This window comes from Heteronotia binoei, chromosome 2 (genome assembly GCF_032191835.1).
Source record: "Heteronotia binoei isolate CCM8104 ecotype False Entrance Well chromosome 2, APGP_CSIRO_Hbin_v1, whole genome shotgun sequence".
Taxonomy (NCBI): Eukaryota; Metazoa; Chordata; class Lepidosauria; order Squamata; family Gekkonidae; genus Heteronotia; species Heteronotia binoei.
The window spans coordinates 146,749,623-146,769,598 of record NC_083224.1 but is presented as its reverse complement, the minus strand read 5'-3'; the positions used below and the strand labels follow the sequence as shown (position 1 = coordinate 146,769,598).

The window sequence follows — 19,976 nt, the reverse complement described above, 5'->3', positions numbered from 1 at the left end:
TGAGGATTGGAAGGTAGCAAATGTCACCCCCATCTTTAAAAAGGGTTCCAGAGGAGATCCGGGAAATTACAGGCCAGTCAGTCTGACTTCAATACCGGGAAAGTTGGTAGAAACCATTATCAAGGACAGAATGAGTAGGCACATTGATGAACACGGGTTATTGAGGAAGACTCAGCATGGGTTCTGTAAGGGAAGATCTTGCCTCACTAATCTGTTACAGTTCTTTGAGGGGGTGAACAAGCATGTGGACAAAGGAGACCCAATGATGTTGTTTACCTTGACTTCCAGAAAGCTTTTGATAAAGTTCCTCATCAAAGGCTCCTTAGTAAGCTTGAGAGTAATGGAGTAAAAAGACAGGTCCTCTTGTGGATCAAAAAGTGGGTAATTAATAGGAAGCAGAGAGTGAGTATAAATGGGCAGTCTTCGCAGTGGAGGACGGTAAGCAGTGGGGTGCCACAGGGCTCAGTACTGGGTCCCATGCTCTTTAACTTGTTCATAAATGATTTGGAGTTGGGAGTGAGCAGTGAAGTGGCCAAGTTTGCAGATGACACTAAATTGTTCAGGGTGGTGAGAACCAGAGAGGATTGTGAGGCACTCCAAAGGGATCTGTTGAGGCTGGGTGAGTGGGCGTCAACGTGGCAGATGAGGTTCATTGTGGCCAAGTGCAAAGTAATGCATATTGGGACCAAGAATCCCAGCTACAAATACAAGTTGATGGGGTGTGAACTGGCAGAGACTGACCAAGAGAGAGATCTTGGGGTCGTGGTAGATAACTCACTGAAAATGTCAAGACAGTGTGCGATTGCAATAAAAAAAGGCCAACACCATGCTGGGAATCATTAGGAAGGGAATTGAAAACAAATCAGCCAGTATCATAATGCCCCTGTATAAATCGATGGTGTGGTCTCATTTGGAATACTGTGTGCAATTCTGGTCACCGCACCTCAAAAAGATTATTATAGCATTGGAAAAAGTGCAGAAAAGGGCAATTAGAATGATTAAAGGTTTGGAACACTTTTCCTATGAAGAAAGGTTGAAAGAAAATTCTTGGGGCTCTTTAGCTTGGAGAAACGTCGATTGCGGGGTGACATGATAGAGGTTTACAAGATAATGCATGGGATGGAGAAAATAGAGAAAGAAGTCCTTTTCTCCCTTTCTCACAATACAAGAACTCGTGGGCATTCGATGAAATTGCTGAGCAGTCAGGTTAAAACGGATAAAAGGAAATACTTCTTCACACAAAGGGTAATTAACATGTGGAATTCACTGCATAGACAGCTTCAAGAGGGGGTTAGATAAAAATATGGAGCAGAGGTCAATCAGTGGCTATTAGCCACAGTGTGTGTATATATATATGTGTGTGTGTGTATAATTTTTTTGGCCACTGTGTGACACAGAGTGTTGGACTGGATGAGCCGTTGGCCTGATCCAACATGGCTTCTCTTATGTTCTTATGTGTGCTGCATAGATTACAGGACTGGTGCAGAAGATTAAAAATTATATTCTTGCCACAGATGATACTGACAGACCACAAAATACCTTGGGAGACTGAAGCAAGGAATAGTGGTAGTAATCCTATAGGAAATTTGCCTATGATGTTTGTGTGTGTTTTGTACATTTATCCAAATGTTCTTGATTCTGCAGGTTTTCACTTTTCATCTTTGAGCTTCATTTGTCTATACATAAAAGCATCTGGCTTTTCCACTCTAAAGTTGACAATAGTATCTTATAATGTGGAGAAACTCCTCATTAGGGAGGCTGGATGAACAACTAGTTTCCTGTAGTATGTTCAGAATAATTTAAGCTCCTAGTTTAAAATTGATAGTAAAATCACAATCCATCTGACAAGTTACTTTTTTCCTGACAACTGCAAGCAGTAATGCCTGAATTTAAAAAATAGTTCTCCTTTCCAGTTTGATGATGGTTCACACAAAGTATTTTAGAAAAATTTGGAGCTCTAGGAAGACTGTATTTGAGCTGTTCTGCATGGCTGCATCCATTATAGCTTTTTATATAAAATTTCCATGGAATCCCCATATCTTTTTCATGCACTGTTTATCTATAGCTTATTTCCCTATCACAGAGGAAGGAAGAGGATTGCCCCCAAAACTATACAGGATGGAAGTGCTTCTTAACTGTAAACTTTGTAAATAATTGAGTATTTGGAACATACTCTATAGAAAGCTTTCAACCAAACTATCAATACTAGTATAGATTATTCAAACAAGGAACATTTTTTGTGCAACAATTACACTTCCTGTTTTAGCAAGCAAGTCTCTCTTGCTCCTATCTCCCTGCACCTTATGCTCTAACCCATCTGATATTTATGTCCTAACAACCTAATGCAACTGGTAACAGATTCTGATATAGGCACTATCTATTCTTTAGATCATGCTTCTCTTGAGCTAATACAAGATGGACTTAATGAAGTTCGACATAAATTGAAGATCTAATGCCATGCTTTTAAACGATTCCGCTTGTAGAAATAAAATTGTTAACACTAAGTGATTAGTCTTAGATAAATAATTCAAACTATATAAGTAAATGCCTGTTTTGGGATGGAGCTAAATGTATATGTGTGTAGAACTTCAGTTTAAGGAAATGGTAATCTGGAGAGCTAAGCAAATGAAAGTGAATTAAAGGGATTCCAGAGTAAGGGATCAGAAGATGCTAACAGTAACAAGGAGAGTTGGTGCTGTTGCCTATCTAGATGTTCTACAAAGGGGATTTTTACTGTAAATTATATAGCTGACACACTGCCTCTTTGGAGATATACATATTTTAACGATTAAGACCGTTAGAACTGGTATGTATCTTATTGAGAAACACACTAAGTCTTACATTTTGTGGCCAGCCAGATGCCCCAGAGACCCTTGCTAACATGGCAAGGCAGCTATCCTCTGCTGTTACCCCCAACAATGGCATAAGATAATTGAGTATTCTGCTTCTGACCATGGAGATTGCATTACTAACTGCCACAGAATAGTTGCCGATTTTATTGGTTCAGTGTTATGCAAAAGTGGGCCATTGGTGTGCTGTGCTTATAATGCAGTTGCAGGAATTTCTTCTTCGCTCTGCTTTAAGTTGTCTGCATGAAGAAGTGGTTGTAACTGATGCCAGCAGTGCCTTTATCTATTGCTGACTGTCTTCTAAGATCTGTGATACACTTTTTGTATAGAAGTCCAGATATTACTGAAAATGGTTAGGTGAAACATCTCATAAGATTTGGCTTGTTTTGTCCTGACCTGAAAGGTGATCAAATTGCCAGTGGGTGTTCTTTTTATATTCCAGCTGCTAATAGTTGGAAAGAAACTCTGTCAGAAGGGCAGCCTGCCTCATTCTTTCCCTCACCAAACTAACCGCTTTCTTTTGGTGGTGGGTTTTTCCATAATTTTCAGTACAGTCCTGAAAACAGCAATGCTTCTAAGCTTTTGGCTTCAAGAGACATTAAAAAAAAAAGGTAAAGGACCAAGCACCAGTCATTTTCAACTCTGGGGTGACGTTGCTTTCACAGCGTTTTCACAGCAGATTTTTTATGGGGTGGTTTGCCATTGCCTTCCCCAGTCATCTATACTTTCCCCCCAGCAAGCTGGGTACTCATTTTACCGACCTTGGAAGGATGGAAGGCTGAGTCAACCTGGAGTCAGCTACCTTAACCAGCTTTTCTGCTGGGATTGAACTCAGGTCGTGAGCAGAGGGCTCCGACTGCAGTACTGCAGCTTTGCCACTCTGACATAAAAAGGGATAAACTGTTCATAGAATGGCACTATTTAGCTGGTAACTTGATTCTTGGTTTATTTACCTTGAAGGTTTTAATTGAAAGGTAGAGCCTATAAATACATAGCAGCAGTAAAAACAAATCAAATAAATTGTGTTTTCTGTCAGATGTGTCTTCGGTCAGTTTCCTTTGGACTAATAAGATATTAGTTTACTCTCTAAAAACAAAACTATCATGCCAGAGGAGGTTCCACATCACCACAGGGAAATGCCCTCTCTTTTTTCATTGTTGGTCCGCAGAGTAGGGTTCCTTCTGACCCTCCCAAGCACACAAACAGGTACACATTGGAGGTGGCATTCTTTAAGGTACCCTAAATTGTCTAAGGTTTGTAAAGTGCTTTGGATTGTTCTCAAACTATTGGTATTGTAGATCTGTTCTGTGTTCTCTACTTCCCCTCTTCTCTCCCTTCAACCCCAAGAAAATAGGTCATCACATTTTGAACAAACTAAGTTTCCAGCTTATCTTTAGATTGTGTGACAGTAGTTTGTCTTGGGGGTTACCTAAGGATGTGTAACAATTGTCAGAACACATTGCTACTTGAGCAGCTGCAGCCTAAGCTGCTAATAAACTTAGGCCATCAATACGGTTCTAGGAGGGAGACATCCAAGTGTCTTACCTGATTCTTCAGAAAGTGCACAGCACCATTTGGAACAGGAGAACCACTTCCTCCTAGATCCATTAGGCTGCTTACTATTAACATTTGGTAGGCTGCATGAAGACGAATTTGAGTTCAGTCTGGTAACTTGTCTCAAGACTCAGAACTTCATTGTTTTTACCTGTTAGACTGAACACTTCTTAAATAGGACTCTTCTTATAAGGCCTACTGTGAGCTTTTGGAGAATTGGCTACATCAGGGGGGTGTAGCCTAATATGCAAAGGAGTTCCTGCTACAAAAAAAGTCCTGGGCTGAACTAGAGTGCAATGTCATCAGTCTACTACAATGACTTCTGCCAGATCTCCAGATGTATTCTGCCAGGAGTTTTCTGTAGACATTAGATGTGGGGGACATAATGAAACCTTGTGGCACTTCGTTGAGGTAGAGCAGTACTCCAACTCTATGACTGGTGGGAATGAAGGCAGGGCTTTGCAGTTGTTCAGATCACAAACCAGCCACATAACTTTGTGTTGCAGATAATGGAGTTCCATCAGGTTAGCAAGCATACTTAATAGCTTTGCTGTTTTCCTCATTCTGCATGCCCTTGGACACATTAGCTCACAGTAACAGAGTGATGCTTGTCAGGCTTTCACGACTAAAGTGTTTTCAATACATTGAAGTGCCCCCATTGTGATAATCTAAGATAAGCATTTAAAAGCTTTCCCTTAGCTGAAAACAATTAAAAATTAGATTGCTCTCTAAATAAATAAAAAGTAATGTGTAGTTACTCTTTATCTAACAGAATAGAGAATTTTTAAAATGCCATGTTGCTGTGAGTCCACATTTTAGGGGGGAAAGTCAGTAGAGAAGTACTTTTAAAATAAATAAATGTGCAAGCACTGTGGTAGAAAGTAAAGCTTTTTCTGCCTGCACCATAATCCTCTGCTTGACACTGAAAGGAAATATGTTAGTTCTCAGATTTAAAGTGTGAGCTTTTCAACTTGTGGTTAAAGCTTGCAGAGCAATAAATCATGTGCTTTCCTTGTATGGTATCTTGCAAATGCAGTAAGACAAGACCACCAGATTTGCCCTCTCACAATTCAGCAAGGCCATTGGACAGCTCAAAAATTGCTGTTTTCTAGTACGTGTGAGATAGTGAGCATCTATGCTGGTGGAGCCTGATTTCAATGGTTGTGGTCAGTCTGAGGAACCTGTGATGTGATAAGATAGCACTTGTGAGGTCATGTGGTTAGAAAACACCCAATCTCTCACAGCAGCTTTGTTGACCCAGTAAATTTTTAAATAAATAGAAGCACGCATGTGTGTGTGTGTGTGTGTGTGTGTGTGTGTGTGTGTGTGTGTGAACCCCCTTATAATGTAGCATCTTAGTTGTATATGTAGTATGGTTGGATGGTGGTCAGACCAGGGATGTTCATTGTAGATAACTGTGAGGATGAAGTCTTAGTAGCAACTTTTATGATAGTCTAGCTCACTTTGTACCTTGCTTTCTATCTACTAACTGTGTACTTATTTCTAGCGCTGAAAGCTAGCAGGTACAGACAACTATAGGCTATGGACAACAAAGCATTATGGACTTCTAGAAAACATATTACTTGTATTAGCCATTGAACAAAGAGTTTTGACAAAATATGAAATCTGCTGTCATAGTTGTTTCCTTCCTACTGACCTTTCTTGCCTTAATTGAATGAAGGGTATGATTTTTAAGTACACTAAACAGTGCAGATGGTCTTCATAGTTGTCATTTTAAAACAACAGGGAGGAGCAAATAGGGCAAAGTGTTAAACCAACACCCACATTCTGTAGAAAAAATTGATTGGGGAAATACTGAGTAAAAAAGACACTGCGGAGCTGTAAGAATCTGCCCACTCATTCCAGAGAAACTGGTCAAGAAAAATGGGCCATACACACACACACACACCCCTTTCCCTTTCTCTCCCTGTCCCTCACCCACCCACCGATCTTGCTTCCATACTAAGATATTTAGAATGAGGTTAAGCAAATGGATTTGGGACCCAATTTTAGTATTGAAGTGCGGATACTGAATTCATCATTGGATTTTTGGCAGTCCATTCTTGGAATGCTTTAGGCAAGTAGGAATCTATATGGATTGGGGAGGGGAAAGCAGGCAATTCTGCCTTTGTTTGGCTATCGTCCAACATGCAAATACTCTAGATGAACAAAAATTTCATTTCCTTTTCCATACTGTTACAGATGTGAAGGCTATCATTTGTTGCTGTCCTTTCAATGGGGAGAGTTGAGTTCTAGAAACAGAAGGAGCCATCTTTCAAATTATTTGGAATAGTTGAATGCTTGCTAAGATTTATAAATAAAATCCTCTTTTTTGCAGTGTTCACTAGATCTGCTTGGAGGGGGATACTTGAGAAGCTCACTGAAATTAAAAGCAAGTTATTTACAGTGACTTCCCAAGATCAAATTCAATTACAACCTTTTAACTTTGTTCAGCATCCTAGGAGGTGGAATAAAATTGAACTTGCTGTTAACAAACATGGATGCTTACAAAGTGCATCTTGAAAGCCTGTTCTTCTTACTTGTTGCTATCATTTCAATCACCTACTTTTTAGTAAGATTTTTAATTTTTTTTATTTTTGGTAATAGCACAGTGATTAAAAGGTCATGACCCTGCCTGATCATGTTAAGGTTTTCCTGTTCTGACTTGCTTGAAAACTTTTGGTCTCCATGTGTCACTAGTCTTAATCTTTGTCATGTTAGCAGTATAGCTGCCTAGTCTTAACATCTTATTTCCTTTTGGCTGTTTAGCCCCTGATAAGTGATAACACTTGCGAAATCCCCTTTTGTGTTTCTTCTTAAAAGGGAAAAAAATTACTCATAGAACAAAATTAACTAAATGGGCAGCCCAATCCAGACATAAGTGGCGGCCGGCCACGGCTTAGCTGCCATGCCACTAGTAGACTTCCTGAGGACTTCAGCACGCTGGACTCTGGGGAGGGGAGAGGTGTAGCTTGCCGTGAGGGAGACAGTCGCCATGGCAACACCGCTGGTGGAGGCAGAAGGGAGGCGGAGGCAGCCGGAGGGGAGGGCCAGCCCACCCCCCCCATTGGCCAGTTCTAGTGCATGCGCCGCGGCTCATGACAGTCAGGGATGGGGAGAGGAGGCTCCAGATAGGCTGATAGCAATCCCCAACCCACCCCCAAACAGAAAACGAAACCAATGATGGGCAGACTATCGCAGGCAAAGGAGAGATGTCCCCACCAACACGGGGAGGGAACAGGAGTGAGGCTGGGCATGCGCGCACGAGAAGCCTGACTTGGTGGCGAGGTGAAAGTGGGGACGAGACACCCCCGCATGGGACCACGGAGAAGCTGTCAATCTCCTCACACCCTCCCGCTGTCAGAGACTCTACCAATGGCAAGCAGATAAGCAGGAAGTATGAAGTGCAGGAGTTTGCTGTCATAGACAGTGGCTGGAATGTGTGTCTGGGAGTGAGCAGCGCAGCAGCAGACACCCCCTCAACCAGAGACTTCCTGTGTTGCCCTGACACCCCCTGCCATGTGCATGGAACACCTCCCCTGGGGGCTGCGGAACTCAAGAGTGTGAGTGCATCAGCCACAGAACTCTGAGTCCACTTCATCAGCCCCCCCTTAGTGCCCTGCGCACAACAGCCCTGTGGGGTTGGGTAGGCTGTCAGCCCAGGCAGGCTGAGGGGTGGCATTTCCCTCCCTTGTCCAGCCACGCGGGAGGTCATAGACAGTTCCCCCCCCAAAAACCACCCAAGTCTGCCCACCCTCCCAGACATTCCCTTGGAGAGGCCACTGACGGGGAAGGGGGGTTGCCCAGGGAACATGCAGCAGATGCTAAGCAGGTGAGACAACAGAGGGCACAGCTCAGACTTTTATTTTTCTGAAACAGAGTGCAACAGTCTCCCTGGCACGTGCTAGGCAGTCTCGCAGTGGGCGGGGATCCATTCAGAGCGGCGGGCAGAAACAATTGAGGGAGTGGGGGGGGGTGGAGCGGCACACACAGAAGCCTCTGTGTTGGAGTCCCACCTGCAAGATGGAGATAGAGATCAAGAGTACCTGCAGGGGCGGCGGCTGGAAGAGCAGGCTGTGTTTCAGCCGGGCACTCTTTTAAAGGGACAGTCTCTGATCCACCTCCCCGCAACAGGGCAGCTGCCCCACACACACACCCCGTGCCCTTCCAGGGGTTGGAAACGCAGCAGAGGGTAGACCAAGGAAAGGGAGCAGGTGGCAGCACAGGGGAGCGAGGTCAGGAAATGCCCTTCCGGAGCCCACTACCTGGTTCAAGTGGCAGAGATGCTCGCACATCAATCGGTCGAGAGTGAGGGGAGGGGGAGGCGGGGGGGGACAGTGGAACTTACCCAGCCATGGGTGACAGTCCTCGCATGCAGAGCCTCCAGGAGCCCAGAACCTGTGGAGACCTGGAAACAAGAACAGTTAGCCCCAGGGGAGAGACCTCTTTCTCCCCCTCGCAAGCCAAAGATACTCTCAAAACAACCGTCCAGTGCATAACCCATCACCAACGTGCCTGCCTGTCCCTCACTCTAAGTCTGTATGGCGATTGGATGCTGGGGAGGTGGCTCATCAGCTCGAGGCGCAAGGGGATTGGCGAGGCAATCATGCCGCTCCCTAAGGGGGTTGCGAGCTTCCACAGTAGCGGAAGCGACCTTTGTTTTTGTTTTCAACAAGTGCCTATGGGCCACACCGCCATTTTTGCCAGTGTAAAGTTGCATCTCTCGGGGGGGGAGGGTGTCATGGGCCAAACTGCTCAGGAAGCTGCCTAAGCCTGACCGCACCCCCAACTCCACCCCCTCCTCCGCCTGAATGCCACGCTCCGCCTCACTTCTGCCCATGCTCGGGTGCAGCCCTCGGGCTGCTGTCCTCGGGCGGAGCAGTGCTCGGGTGGCCCCCCGCCCACGTACCTCCCCTCCACTGTGGTGGCGCCGGTCGTACGTCTGCGCAAACCCTTCCTGTGCCCATGTAGCAGCTCATCTGCTCCCAAAAGACTTTCCGCCCTCCCTCTCTGGATTGTGCTGTTAGAAACTCAGAATTAAGACTCTTTAACAACTTCTAGATCTACACTTTATACTTTTTGGACTTTTGTTAACCAGCAAACTGCAGCTCTTAGGGAGGCTGGCCATGACTAAGCTACTTTATGTGCTACATAGTGGCCTGTGAAACCAACTACAAATACACATGACTGGCACTGTTTGTATGTGGCACATCAAAACAGATTGCAAGTGGAGACCCAGGTTTTATTCCCCACTCTGCCACGAAAGCTTGCTGGTGATCTTGGGCCACTTTCACAGACTCCCCCTAACTTACCTCGCAGGGTTGTTGTGAGGATAAAATGGAGAAGGAGAGAATGTTGTACGCAGCTCTGGGTCTCCATTTTGGAGGAAAAGTGAGGTCTAAATGAATTAAATTAATAAAATAAACTTTTGCTGGCAAAATACATAAGATAAGCTTCTGGTTAGCTTTTGTTTGACACACAAAGGCTATTCATATGTAGCTTGATAAATACATATTTGGTTTAAAAGTGCCCATTATAAAATGAAAGCCTCTCTATGAACATATGAAGCTGCCTTCTACTGAATCAGACCCTCGGTCCATCAAAGTCAGTATTGTCTACTCAGACTGGCAGCAGCTCTCCAGGGTCTCAAGCTGAGGTTTTTCACACCTATTTGCCTGGACCCTTTTTTGGAGATGCCAGGGATTGAACCTGGGACCTTTTGCTTCCCAAGCAGATGCTCTACCACTGAGCCACCATCCCTCCCTAAATCTCAAATCATGCATGCATTTTCCTGTTTGACCACCAACTGATTCAATAATCCTGTGCCCTTCTAAAAACTGCTTTTATGCATGGTGGGGTTTTTACGTATGCAAGGCTAAAAAACCATATTAAATGGCATATACAAATTTGGTGTAAGTCATCACAAAAGTTAAACCAGCCTTTCTGATGTTCGCCATGTTTTCACCTTTCAGTTCATCTTTCTCTGTCCTTTGGAACAAGGTTCTCTTAAGCTAATGGAACCAGAGTATCCATTGCTTGGCCCACAGGAAACCCCAGAACCCATGTTATGATGGTTAAGATCCACATATCAAAAGTGTTTTACTGTCTGCAGCAGTATTCAACTGATATTTTGAGTAGGAGTTATACTGATAATCAAAAATTATGCACCATTGGATTAAACTTGACTTATGCACCGTCTGACCGTATTAAACTTGACTTATGCACCGTCTATGCTTTGGAAGCCAGTGACACAGTAGGCTGTCAACACATGATTGTGAGTTTAGGGCAGTAGATGACTGCATTTCCCAGGATTCCTAGCATCCCTGCATGCTGCCAAACATACTTGCCACAGCATCCAGAGTTTCAGGGAGTCACTGGCACAGCAATCTGCTTTGGACCCAGTCCAGGATTCAAATTATATTTTCCACAGAACATTTGCTAAAATAAGGTTGTTTGAGATTATTTTGACGGCAAACAAAGGCAGGTCTGCCCATCAAGATATATTAATACTACAATAACACGAATAATATGGTTTGCAAGCATTGCTGTGCAGAAACTCAACTGCTCTCTCCCCTTCCACCAGCAGCAGTGACAACTTAGTGCCATCCTCAAATCTCTCCGTTTTAAAATATTGGATTTTGTTTCATTTTGAGTGGCTTGGTCTGTAAATATCATTCAGTCTTTAAATATGGATCCAACACAACTTGGTACTCTTGGATCATTTTTGCAACAAAATATGAGAAGGTGGGAAAGACGTTCACTGTCCTGTTTCTTGCAGGGTAAAAGCTAAAGGTAGTCCCCTGTGCAAGCACCAGTCCTTTTTGACTCTGGGGTGATGTTACATCATGACGTTTTCATGGCAGACTTTTAATGGGGTGGTTTGCCATTGCCTTCCCCAGCCATCTACACTTTACCCCCATTCGGAAGGATGGAAGGCTGAGTCAACCTCGAGCCGGCTATGTGAACCCAGCTTCTGCCAGGATCGAACTCAGGTCGTGAGCAGAGCATAGGACTGCAGTACTGCAGCTTTGCCTCTCTGCACCATGGGGCTGCTTGTAGGGAGGAGGGCATAAAAATACAGAAGTGTGTTCTTTTCAGTTTATGGTAATTATGCTAGTCCATTATTACAGATCATTCCTTCATTCTCTCTCCCCAGCAGAACATTGCAATATCAAGAAAGTTTTGCAGGTGAGGTAGGAGGGGTGGTTTTTATCTTCTTCCCCCCCCCTCCCCCAGCACAGGCATCTGACCTATAAGACTGTTGGTCCATGTGGGTCCCACAGCCCAGGAATCAGCTTCCCCAGTTTTGGAAAAGTTTTGGAGAGAGAGGGGAGCAATACAAAGATCTACATCATTTGCCATCTTCCTTTAGTAGATGATAGAATCCATCCACCATTTTCGTCTTTAGCCACAATACAATGCGGTTGCTCAAACAAAGCACTGGATTTCAATGTAAAGGTTCTTTCTGCTCATGATCAGGAAGATGTCTTCAGATCCTCCTTTCTGCCTCTCCAGGCAGGGCTTCTAGAAACTTCTTTTATTTTTCCACAAGATATGGTCCCTTAGTTTTAGAACTGAAATAGCTGAATGTGAATTCCAGTATTTAAAAAACACTGTATATGTGGGAAAGAGAGAACAGTGGAAGCATTAAACATTTGTGAGCAACCCACTGTTATGAGGACCCTCTTGCAGTGAGAAGTTGATAAGACCAAAGTATTCTAATTATTCTTTCCATGGGATTTATTCACTCATTATTGTCTGGAGTGCCACTTGTGGAGTTAATTCCTTCAAGAAAGGAACTTGGGTTGAAGGTAGTGGCTGCCTGGGGAAAGAAAGATGGCCTGATCTCATGCAGGAGTCATGGCTTATCCTCTGTTGGAGGTTCCCAGTGTGCTTTGCAGGGGGTTCCTGCAAAGATGGATCTTCAAGCATCCTTTATGGAAATAACAGCTGAGGCTTTTCTGCTTTGCTTAGGCCTGGAAAGTAATTCTGTTTGAGAGTGCCCTAGGGACCTCTGACCAGCTCCAAGAGCTACTCTATTTCTGTACTGTCCTTAGCAGAAAAAAGAGTTTGCCTGCTTAGTGGAAGCAGGACGTAAATGGGAAGGCCTTTTCGCAGAAGAAGCCTCCCAGAACTCCTGACTCCGCAAGGGAAGGAGACATAGCCCCATCTCTGGATGTAATCCTCTACCAGGAGAAATAAATTACCTTCCCACAACATATAAACAGATTTTCAAGTGGAAAGTGAAGTAAATTGGGACCCTTTGCAATGATTGAGACTATCCAATGCGGCTCCTTCCCAGACTGCTTGAGTAACAGCAAGAGCCCTTGGCTGTCTAGGGGAAAACTATAGTCCCAGTGTTCAACTGGCATGGGGAAGGGCTGAATCGTGGGGTCCTCCCACATAACTTGGAATTTCTGATATAGCCTGAGTCATTCAGGAAGTAACTGGGCTATCAAAAGTAACATCTGGAAGCAGCTTTAATTATGAAGTTCCACCTGAATTTTTCAAGTGCTGGAAGTTGCTTGGCTCAGCCTACACTCCTCATGTTTGCCCTATATCTCCTCCCCTGCAATGTTCACTGAGGCAAGGGAGTGAGTTTTCCTGAGCCTCGAGTGTTTTCCATTCCAATTTTTGTCAAAACATGGAGAAATCTTCCTGCGAGATGAAAAGTAATTTTTTTCCATTTTTCGATCCCTTTTGCCCATTGCTTCTTAGCAAATACATACACAATGAAAAACTATAGTGGCCTGACCCTCCTGCAACAGAAAGGTAGGAGGCATCTGTAGTAGATGGGTGTTGAAGTAAGGTTTCTTATTCTTCTGCACTTCTTTGTCAAGAGGGATGAGTATGAAATGCTGGGTGGATATTGTAGTTATTCTAGTCCAACATTTGCCTTAAAGAGGATATCTGCAGCCTAAATTCCTTCCTGCAGATTTTTTTTTAATTTAATGATAGGGCACCCCTTATCTCCAAAAACTTCTGTAGTCTGACAAAAAGCTAAGAAGGGAGAATATAAAACCTGGCTCTCTGTGCTTCCACTCTTGTCATTTTCAGCATGTTTGTATGTAACCGGATTTATGTGGCATTTCAATTATCTTTACTATCAAACTAGAAATGGTATCTTTGTCTCCATGGAGTAATTTGGTAGTATTTATAGCTTTCCCTAGTAATCCATTTTCTAGAATTTTAACTTCCTAGTTCTTTTAAAAATATATGCATAATGCTAACTAGTTGAAATCATACTCCCACTTACATGTGAAAGTATTGTTGATCACTGATAGAATTTTTAAGTATCTGATGCAGTTTCACATTCATAAATGTTGGAGAGTACATAATTTGAGAAGAGGCTGCGCCAGCCTACTAAATTCAGGACCCCTAAATTAAGCCTTATGAAGCATATAAAGACATTCAGCTAAAGCTGTATGAATTGTCTAGTTGAATTTGTGCACCAAATGAAATCTGTATGAACATATGTTTAAAATGGTTTAACTGGGGAGCTGTTTCCAAAATACTTGTTGCACTAGGGTATGAAACCAGTGTAAAAGTGTGTCACATATAAACCATGAATATATGGATTTTGCAAGGCTTTAAAAGTGCTTGTGAAAGGGGCCATTACTTTCTGATCACTGATCACATAAATTTTAGGAAGACAGTATTAAGCATGTATGTACAATTTGCATGTATTTTGTATTCTGATATAATATCTGAGAAGTCAGAGACTTGTTTGAAGTAGCCCTAAGACATGTGGTAGTTACAGATAAGATAGAAGTGGTGGTGTTTTATCTCTAAGGGGCTAGTTCTGCATCATGATTCAAACAAATGCAAACCAGTGTCCGTCACAACTCTCAGTTAAGAAACTGTAGACTTTACAGCTGGGGTGGGGGGAGAATAGAGCTGTAATCCTTAGAATCCTCACAAAACAGTTCTACAAGACTCTTTGAAGGGTGCTGTGATGGATCATCTTTACATTTTTTAAAAAAAATTTATGCAGGTATACTAATTATTCAGATCATAAAATGTCCCCACATGTTTTGGTATATGAGCATTTTTAGTTGCTATATTAAACTCAGGTTTGGACTAGATTTTCAAATTCTGCAATGAATTCTAAAAATCTGCAACTGCCTATGTAACTGTGATACTCTGTGCCACAAACTGAAAGTCTTTCACAGAAAGAACGTCTTCTGGCTCTCTTTCTCACAGACAGACTCTCACACAGACAAGAGCTCAATTCAAACACCAGCTCGGTCTCAGACTACCTCAGACTGTGGTCTCACTTAGTCTCCAGCTGTAGAATGAACTGAAGAGATTTCTCTCACTGCCTCTCTTAAATTGTTACATTCATTAACATGGAGGCTGTTACCCAATCCAGTTCCTCCAGCTGTCACTCACTGAGAATTCTACCCAGTCCATCACAGTAACATAAACACACATATTGCTTGGTAAGAAATGCAGAACTTAGTTCCCCCCCACCCCCAAAAAATAATCCATCTTCTAACTTCATAAAATTGTTGGGCTTTTTTGAATTTGAAATATTCTGGTTTGATGTGCTGTATTTTCAATCTGGACAATTCAGGATTGCTTAAAAATCTCTAAATATCTCTTTTTCCTTTTGCTCATATTTGGGATGACAGCCATCATCAGGTAAGAGCATGTTGTAAAGATCAAGTGGTATGTTTCTAACTATGGCTGTTCTTTGTGTTCTCAAATGCTTAACCCACACTCCCATAAAATTGTAAATATATATAAAGGGGGTGGCATTTAATATTTTGGGTCACTTCTCAATTGTCCATTTGCCAAAGGTTCTAGAGGCTGGTGATGGCCAGTTCTGCAGGGTTGGTAGGAGTGACAACAGAAAACCTGTTGTTACATTACTACTTCATTCTTCAAGTTGCACAGTCCCACGAGCTCTGGGCTGCAGCTCCATGCAGATGCCATATTTATTTATATTCAACTTATATCCTGCTCTCCCTACTGAGGCAAGCTCAGAGCACATGTTACCAAATCTTGTGGTGTTAATGTACCAAGAGACATCTGGTGGTAACTTCTTGAACAGAGTAGAGGGCTCTTGCTTAGGCTATAGGATATAACCCCTTCCCTCTGGAGATTGAGATAGCATGGCTATCAAGGTTATGTTCTTAAGTATGGCTTTGGAAGTGGTGTCCATAGCCTACATGATGATTAAAGAGGTGCAAGGAGTTAGTTTTTCATAGAAGCTGAGGATGACTGTCAATAGACAGGCCTCTGTTTGAGAGGTAACAGTTTTATTTATTTTTATTATTTATTATAAATTTTATTTATTATAAAAACCTAACTTCTGCCTCATTAACCTGGAAAGAATGGCTTCCTTGCCAGCTTATTAAACCACAGCAATGTGAAAATCTGAAGTAACTGGACTTTCTAATAATAGCATATTATTTGCAGATTTTCCAATTCCTTGCAATGGCTTTGCTGTTTATATGTTCCTTCAGCTCCAGAATTGTGAACTGTCTTGATTGTAAAGTAATCTGTGTTGATTGTGGATAACTCCTTGCGCTGTGGCAAATAACCACTATGGTTGTTCTTAGAAAGAAGATAATTAAATGAATCTTATTAATCAGCTTTGAATAGCATTTAGGATAGTTTGAAAGTGGTTGGCTTAAAGTTAGCTGGATGGAGTCAAGTGTTCTTTAAAGCCAGGAAAAGTTCAAAATTAAATCCTGGAATGGGTTTTTTAAGTCTATATTCCCAGGTCTGATTCTGGGATATATGAAAACAAAAACAGTCTTGTGAATCTTCAGTGTTTATATCAAGTAAATAGTTAAAATGGAATACTTGAAATTGTTGTCTTTTTTTTACATCAATAATAATCAGAACTGGGAAGGTCTGTGGTTTTGCTCAGGAATACTTAAGGAATTGTACATTTGTAACTTGGTTGGTTAACCACAGTTTGTACCAATTGTTCTTTTGCTGTGGTATCTGCATTTACAACATGAACCTGGCATATCTCCAATCCTTACAGCCACCTGCAGGAATCCCTTCCTTCTAGGAGGCAGGAGAGGCAGGAGGCAGACAAACCATGATTAATGCACAAACTGGGATTTGTTATTTATGTCTGGTAAACTAACAGTTCTGTTGCACAGCCCAAAGATGAAACAAAGCAGTTTATTGTGAAGTCTAAATGCAGCTGAAGTGTCACTCAGAACCAGACAGCAAAACAGCTTCATAATTAGAGAATTCTTGCAGCCATTTCGTTCTGTTACAAAAAATGCACAGAAATTTGTTCTGTATCCTTCTGACACTATCAGCTATATGTTTTTATAACTATAAAGTAGTCTGCTGTAAAAAAAAGTTCTGAAGAATAGACGTCAGCAGCAGTTTGAGAGTAGCTTCTTTTCACATTGTTGAAGGCGTGTGTACTCAAGTTTGTTCTGAATAACTTGGGCAGAAGTTGGTACCATGTTTAACATATATTTCAAGTGATTATACTTTTACAGTGGAAATTTCTTTATGTACAATATTGTATTAACTTGAAACACTGACGAACACACGATGTTTCTGTGTCAAAACTTGCTTTCCATTTATTCTATAGTGAAATGACATTTACAGTGGGAGATAATTTTTATAAAGTAAGACGCTCCATTCCTGATATGACAGTTCATTTATTGTAATTAGCCATTGGCTGTTACAAGTCTACAAAAGTCTCAAGGAAAAGCAAAGTAAACTAGACATTAATAAAATCTCAAGGAAAAGCAAAGTAAAGTAGATGTTAATGAACATACAAAGTAAAGTAAAAGGGCATAACAAAAGATACAATACAATAGCAATAACAATGGAGACATACACATAAATCTACAAATCTTCCCTTTGCATTGCCACCTTGGCACATATTTTCTTTGCTGTGAGAGCAAAGACTGAAACTTTCTGGGAGATATAAGCATCAGTATCAGATAGAAGAAATACTATTTTTTCACATCTGAATAAGCACCTAATATCAAGAGTCACTGATTCTCATGTCTAACCCCATGTTGTTATAGTAGTGCATAGGTGGCACTTCCAAGCAGGGCCGGATCTAGGGGGGTGCTTGCCCTGGGCACCGACGGAGGGGGGGGGCACCAAATTGGACATGGAGTCCATTATATTCTGTGGGACCATAAGACAAAATGGCCCAAAAGGGGGCCTCATTTTTTAATTTTGCCCCCCCCCCCTCAAAAACATGTAGATCCAGTCTTGCTTCCAAGTATTCATCATTTTTAAATGTGTTTTATGTATTCAAAGACAAGGTTGTGAAGTTATATTTTTCAGTAATGAACAGTATACCAAAAATACTGGCCAAGGATGTCAAGAATACATGCAAAATATTTTTTTCATAGACTAGTATTCCTAAAATAGCCAAGGCTGAATTTGCCATAATATTTTTCATTTGAATTATGGAAATTGGCTTAAGGAATCTGTGACCTGTGGAATTAGATTCAATCATTCCTTTGAGCAGGACTTCTGCCCATTGAGCTCCCCTAAGAGAACTACATTTGAGGTGGGGGAGTTCAAGGATGAGGGAAGCTTAGACAGTTGTACTACATGGGGGAAAGTCCTGGTACCCAGTTTGGTGTAATGGATAAGTGCGCGGATGCTTATCTGGGAGAACCAGGTTTGATTCCCCACTCCTCCACTTGCACCTGCTGAGATGGCCTTGGGTCAGCCATAGCTTTCATAGAAGCTGTCCTTGAAAGGGCAGCTGCTGTAAAAGCACTCTCAGCCCCACCTACCTCACAGGGTGTTTGTTGTGGTGGGGGGGAAGATAGAGGAGATTGTGACCGCTCTTAGACTCTGAGATTCAGAGTATAGGGCGGGATATAAATCCAAAATCTTCTTCTAACATTGTGCCGGTTCCAACCCATTACTTTGATTTTAGTTCAAGACAGAAATGAACAGCTGGATATGTAAGTATATTTAATTGTTGATGAAGTATGATATCCCAGTTATCTAATTCTTATGTTTGTGTGTTTTAACAGATCAGATGCCTAAAAGGCCCAAGAACCTTCTCAGGCCCACACAGTTTTGATGGGATTCATATTGTGAACCATTTGATAGGAGATGATGAATCGTTGCATTCCTCAGATGAAGACTTTGTATCAAACCATGTTCAGGAGGCTGGAGTTCACTTTCACTTGCACAGAAGGACTGGTCAAATGGGCTTGAATACGATCGTGGTAGACAGTAGTGACAGCGATGCTGAGAATGCTGCAGATTCCGAAGCACTGGGGGCAATCACTCAGAAGAAGGGAAAGACCCCAAAAAGGATGGAGTCCTATTCTACTACTGTGTGATCACTGTGAATGGTGCTGGTCTTAATTCTCAAAGAACTTGTTCTGTGGGCAAGTGAATCAGCACTAAGCTCTTGGACTGACTGTGTCTTGTATCTCATCTGATGTATGATGGTATACATCTTATTGTCTGCCTCTTACATTTGCCAAATCTTTATCCCTGACTTGCCATTGCCACATAGTAAATTGGGAAGAGATTGGACTGAGGACAACTCTTTAACAGTATTAATGAATATTTGCATATGCTTTTCATGCTAGAAAATGTGCACTCACAATTTCTTCCTACTGAAGAACCATATTGTAGTTCATAAACATGGGGAATCCTTGTTCTTCAGAATAAACTGTTCTTGTGCAATATTTTAATGCTCTGTGAACAGATGTCTTTTTTACATAAAGTTTGTGATCAAGATGGGTGTATCAGATACAGCATATATCCAGTTGTCTTGAGTGTCTTATTTTTAATTAAAATAACTTCTATTATTGGAGACCCCCAAAGTTTCCAAACTAAAGCCTTTATCTGCTATTTTATACAATAATTAATGGTCACACTTTGTCCTAAAGGATTAAAACAAAACCGTTTTGTCAACTTTTATGTGTATCTGCTTTTGATGTGTTGCTAATGAACCTGAGGTATGTTAACTACAAATAATGTCTATTTTGTATATATTTATATATCTCTGCCCTATATAAAAATGTACATTGAATTTTGTATGGGAAGTGTAAATGTTCAATATGAATTCTTTAGACTTTTAAAAAGAAAGCAAAATTCTGTGCATACACCATAAAATTTTTTAAAGTTTATGGGCAAAGTGTCAAGAACACTAATACTAGATTTAAGATTGTTACTTACCAAATGACACAAACAGGTTCATGTCTTATAAAAATATATGTTCCAAAAGACACTATTGACCGGAATTTTAACTGTGTGTATATGTAACTATATAATAAACTTTTTTCATTATTCCACTGTTCTATTGTGTTGTAATATTCAGCCATTCTAGAATCTTGAGATGAAGGACTCATTAAAACATGGCTGCAAAGGTTAACTGTGTAGGGAGAGGGAGCCACAACCCAGGGCTCCCTGGCTCGCTATGTTGTACATGCAGTGCTTTTCCTTTGCCTCACATTCCTCTTGGTCCTTGTACTCTTCACTTCCTTCCATACTTCACTTGAACCCTTGCCTCCGCTATCTCCTTTCCTCTCTTCCCTTAATCTTATTCAGTTGTAGCTAATCTATGTGACCATATTAACAAAATAGTCCCCAAATGTT

The 19,976-nt window shown here is 41.7% G+C and overlaps 1 protein-coding gene across 7 annotated transcripts in view; it reads left to right on the top strand.

Annotated features, from left to right (window-relative positions):
- Positions 1–19,669, top strand: part of EVI5 (ecotropic viral integration site 5) — a 104,347-nt gene extending 84,678 nt beyond the window's left edge. For all 7 annotated transcript variants that reach the window (XM_060232192.1, XM_060232191.1, XM_060232189.1 and 4 more), the window contains one exon: positions 18,395–19,669. In XM_060232192.1, the coding sequence (XP_060088175.1) occupies positions 18,395–18,709 (315 nt within the window). In that variant the 3' untranslated portion in view covers positions 18,710–19,669. The remainder of the gene's footprint in view (positions 1–18,394) is intronic.
- Positions 19,670–19,976: the final 307 nt, after the last annotated feature.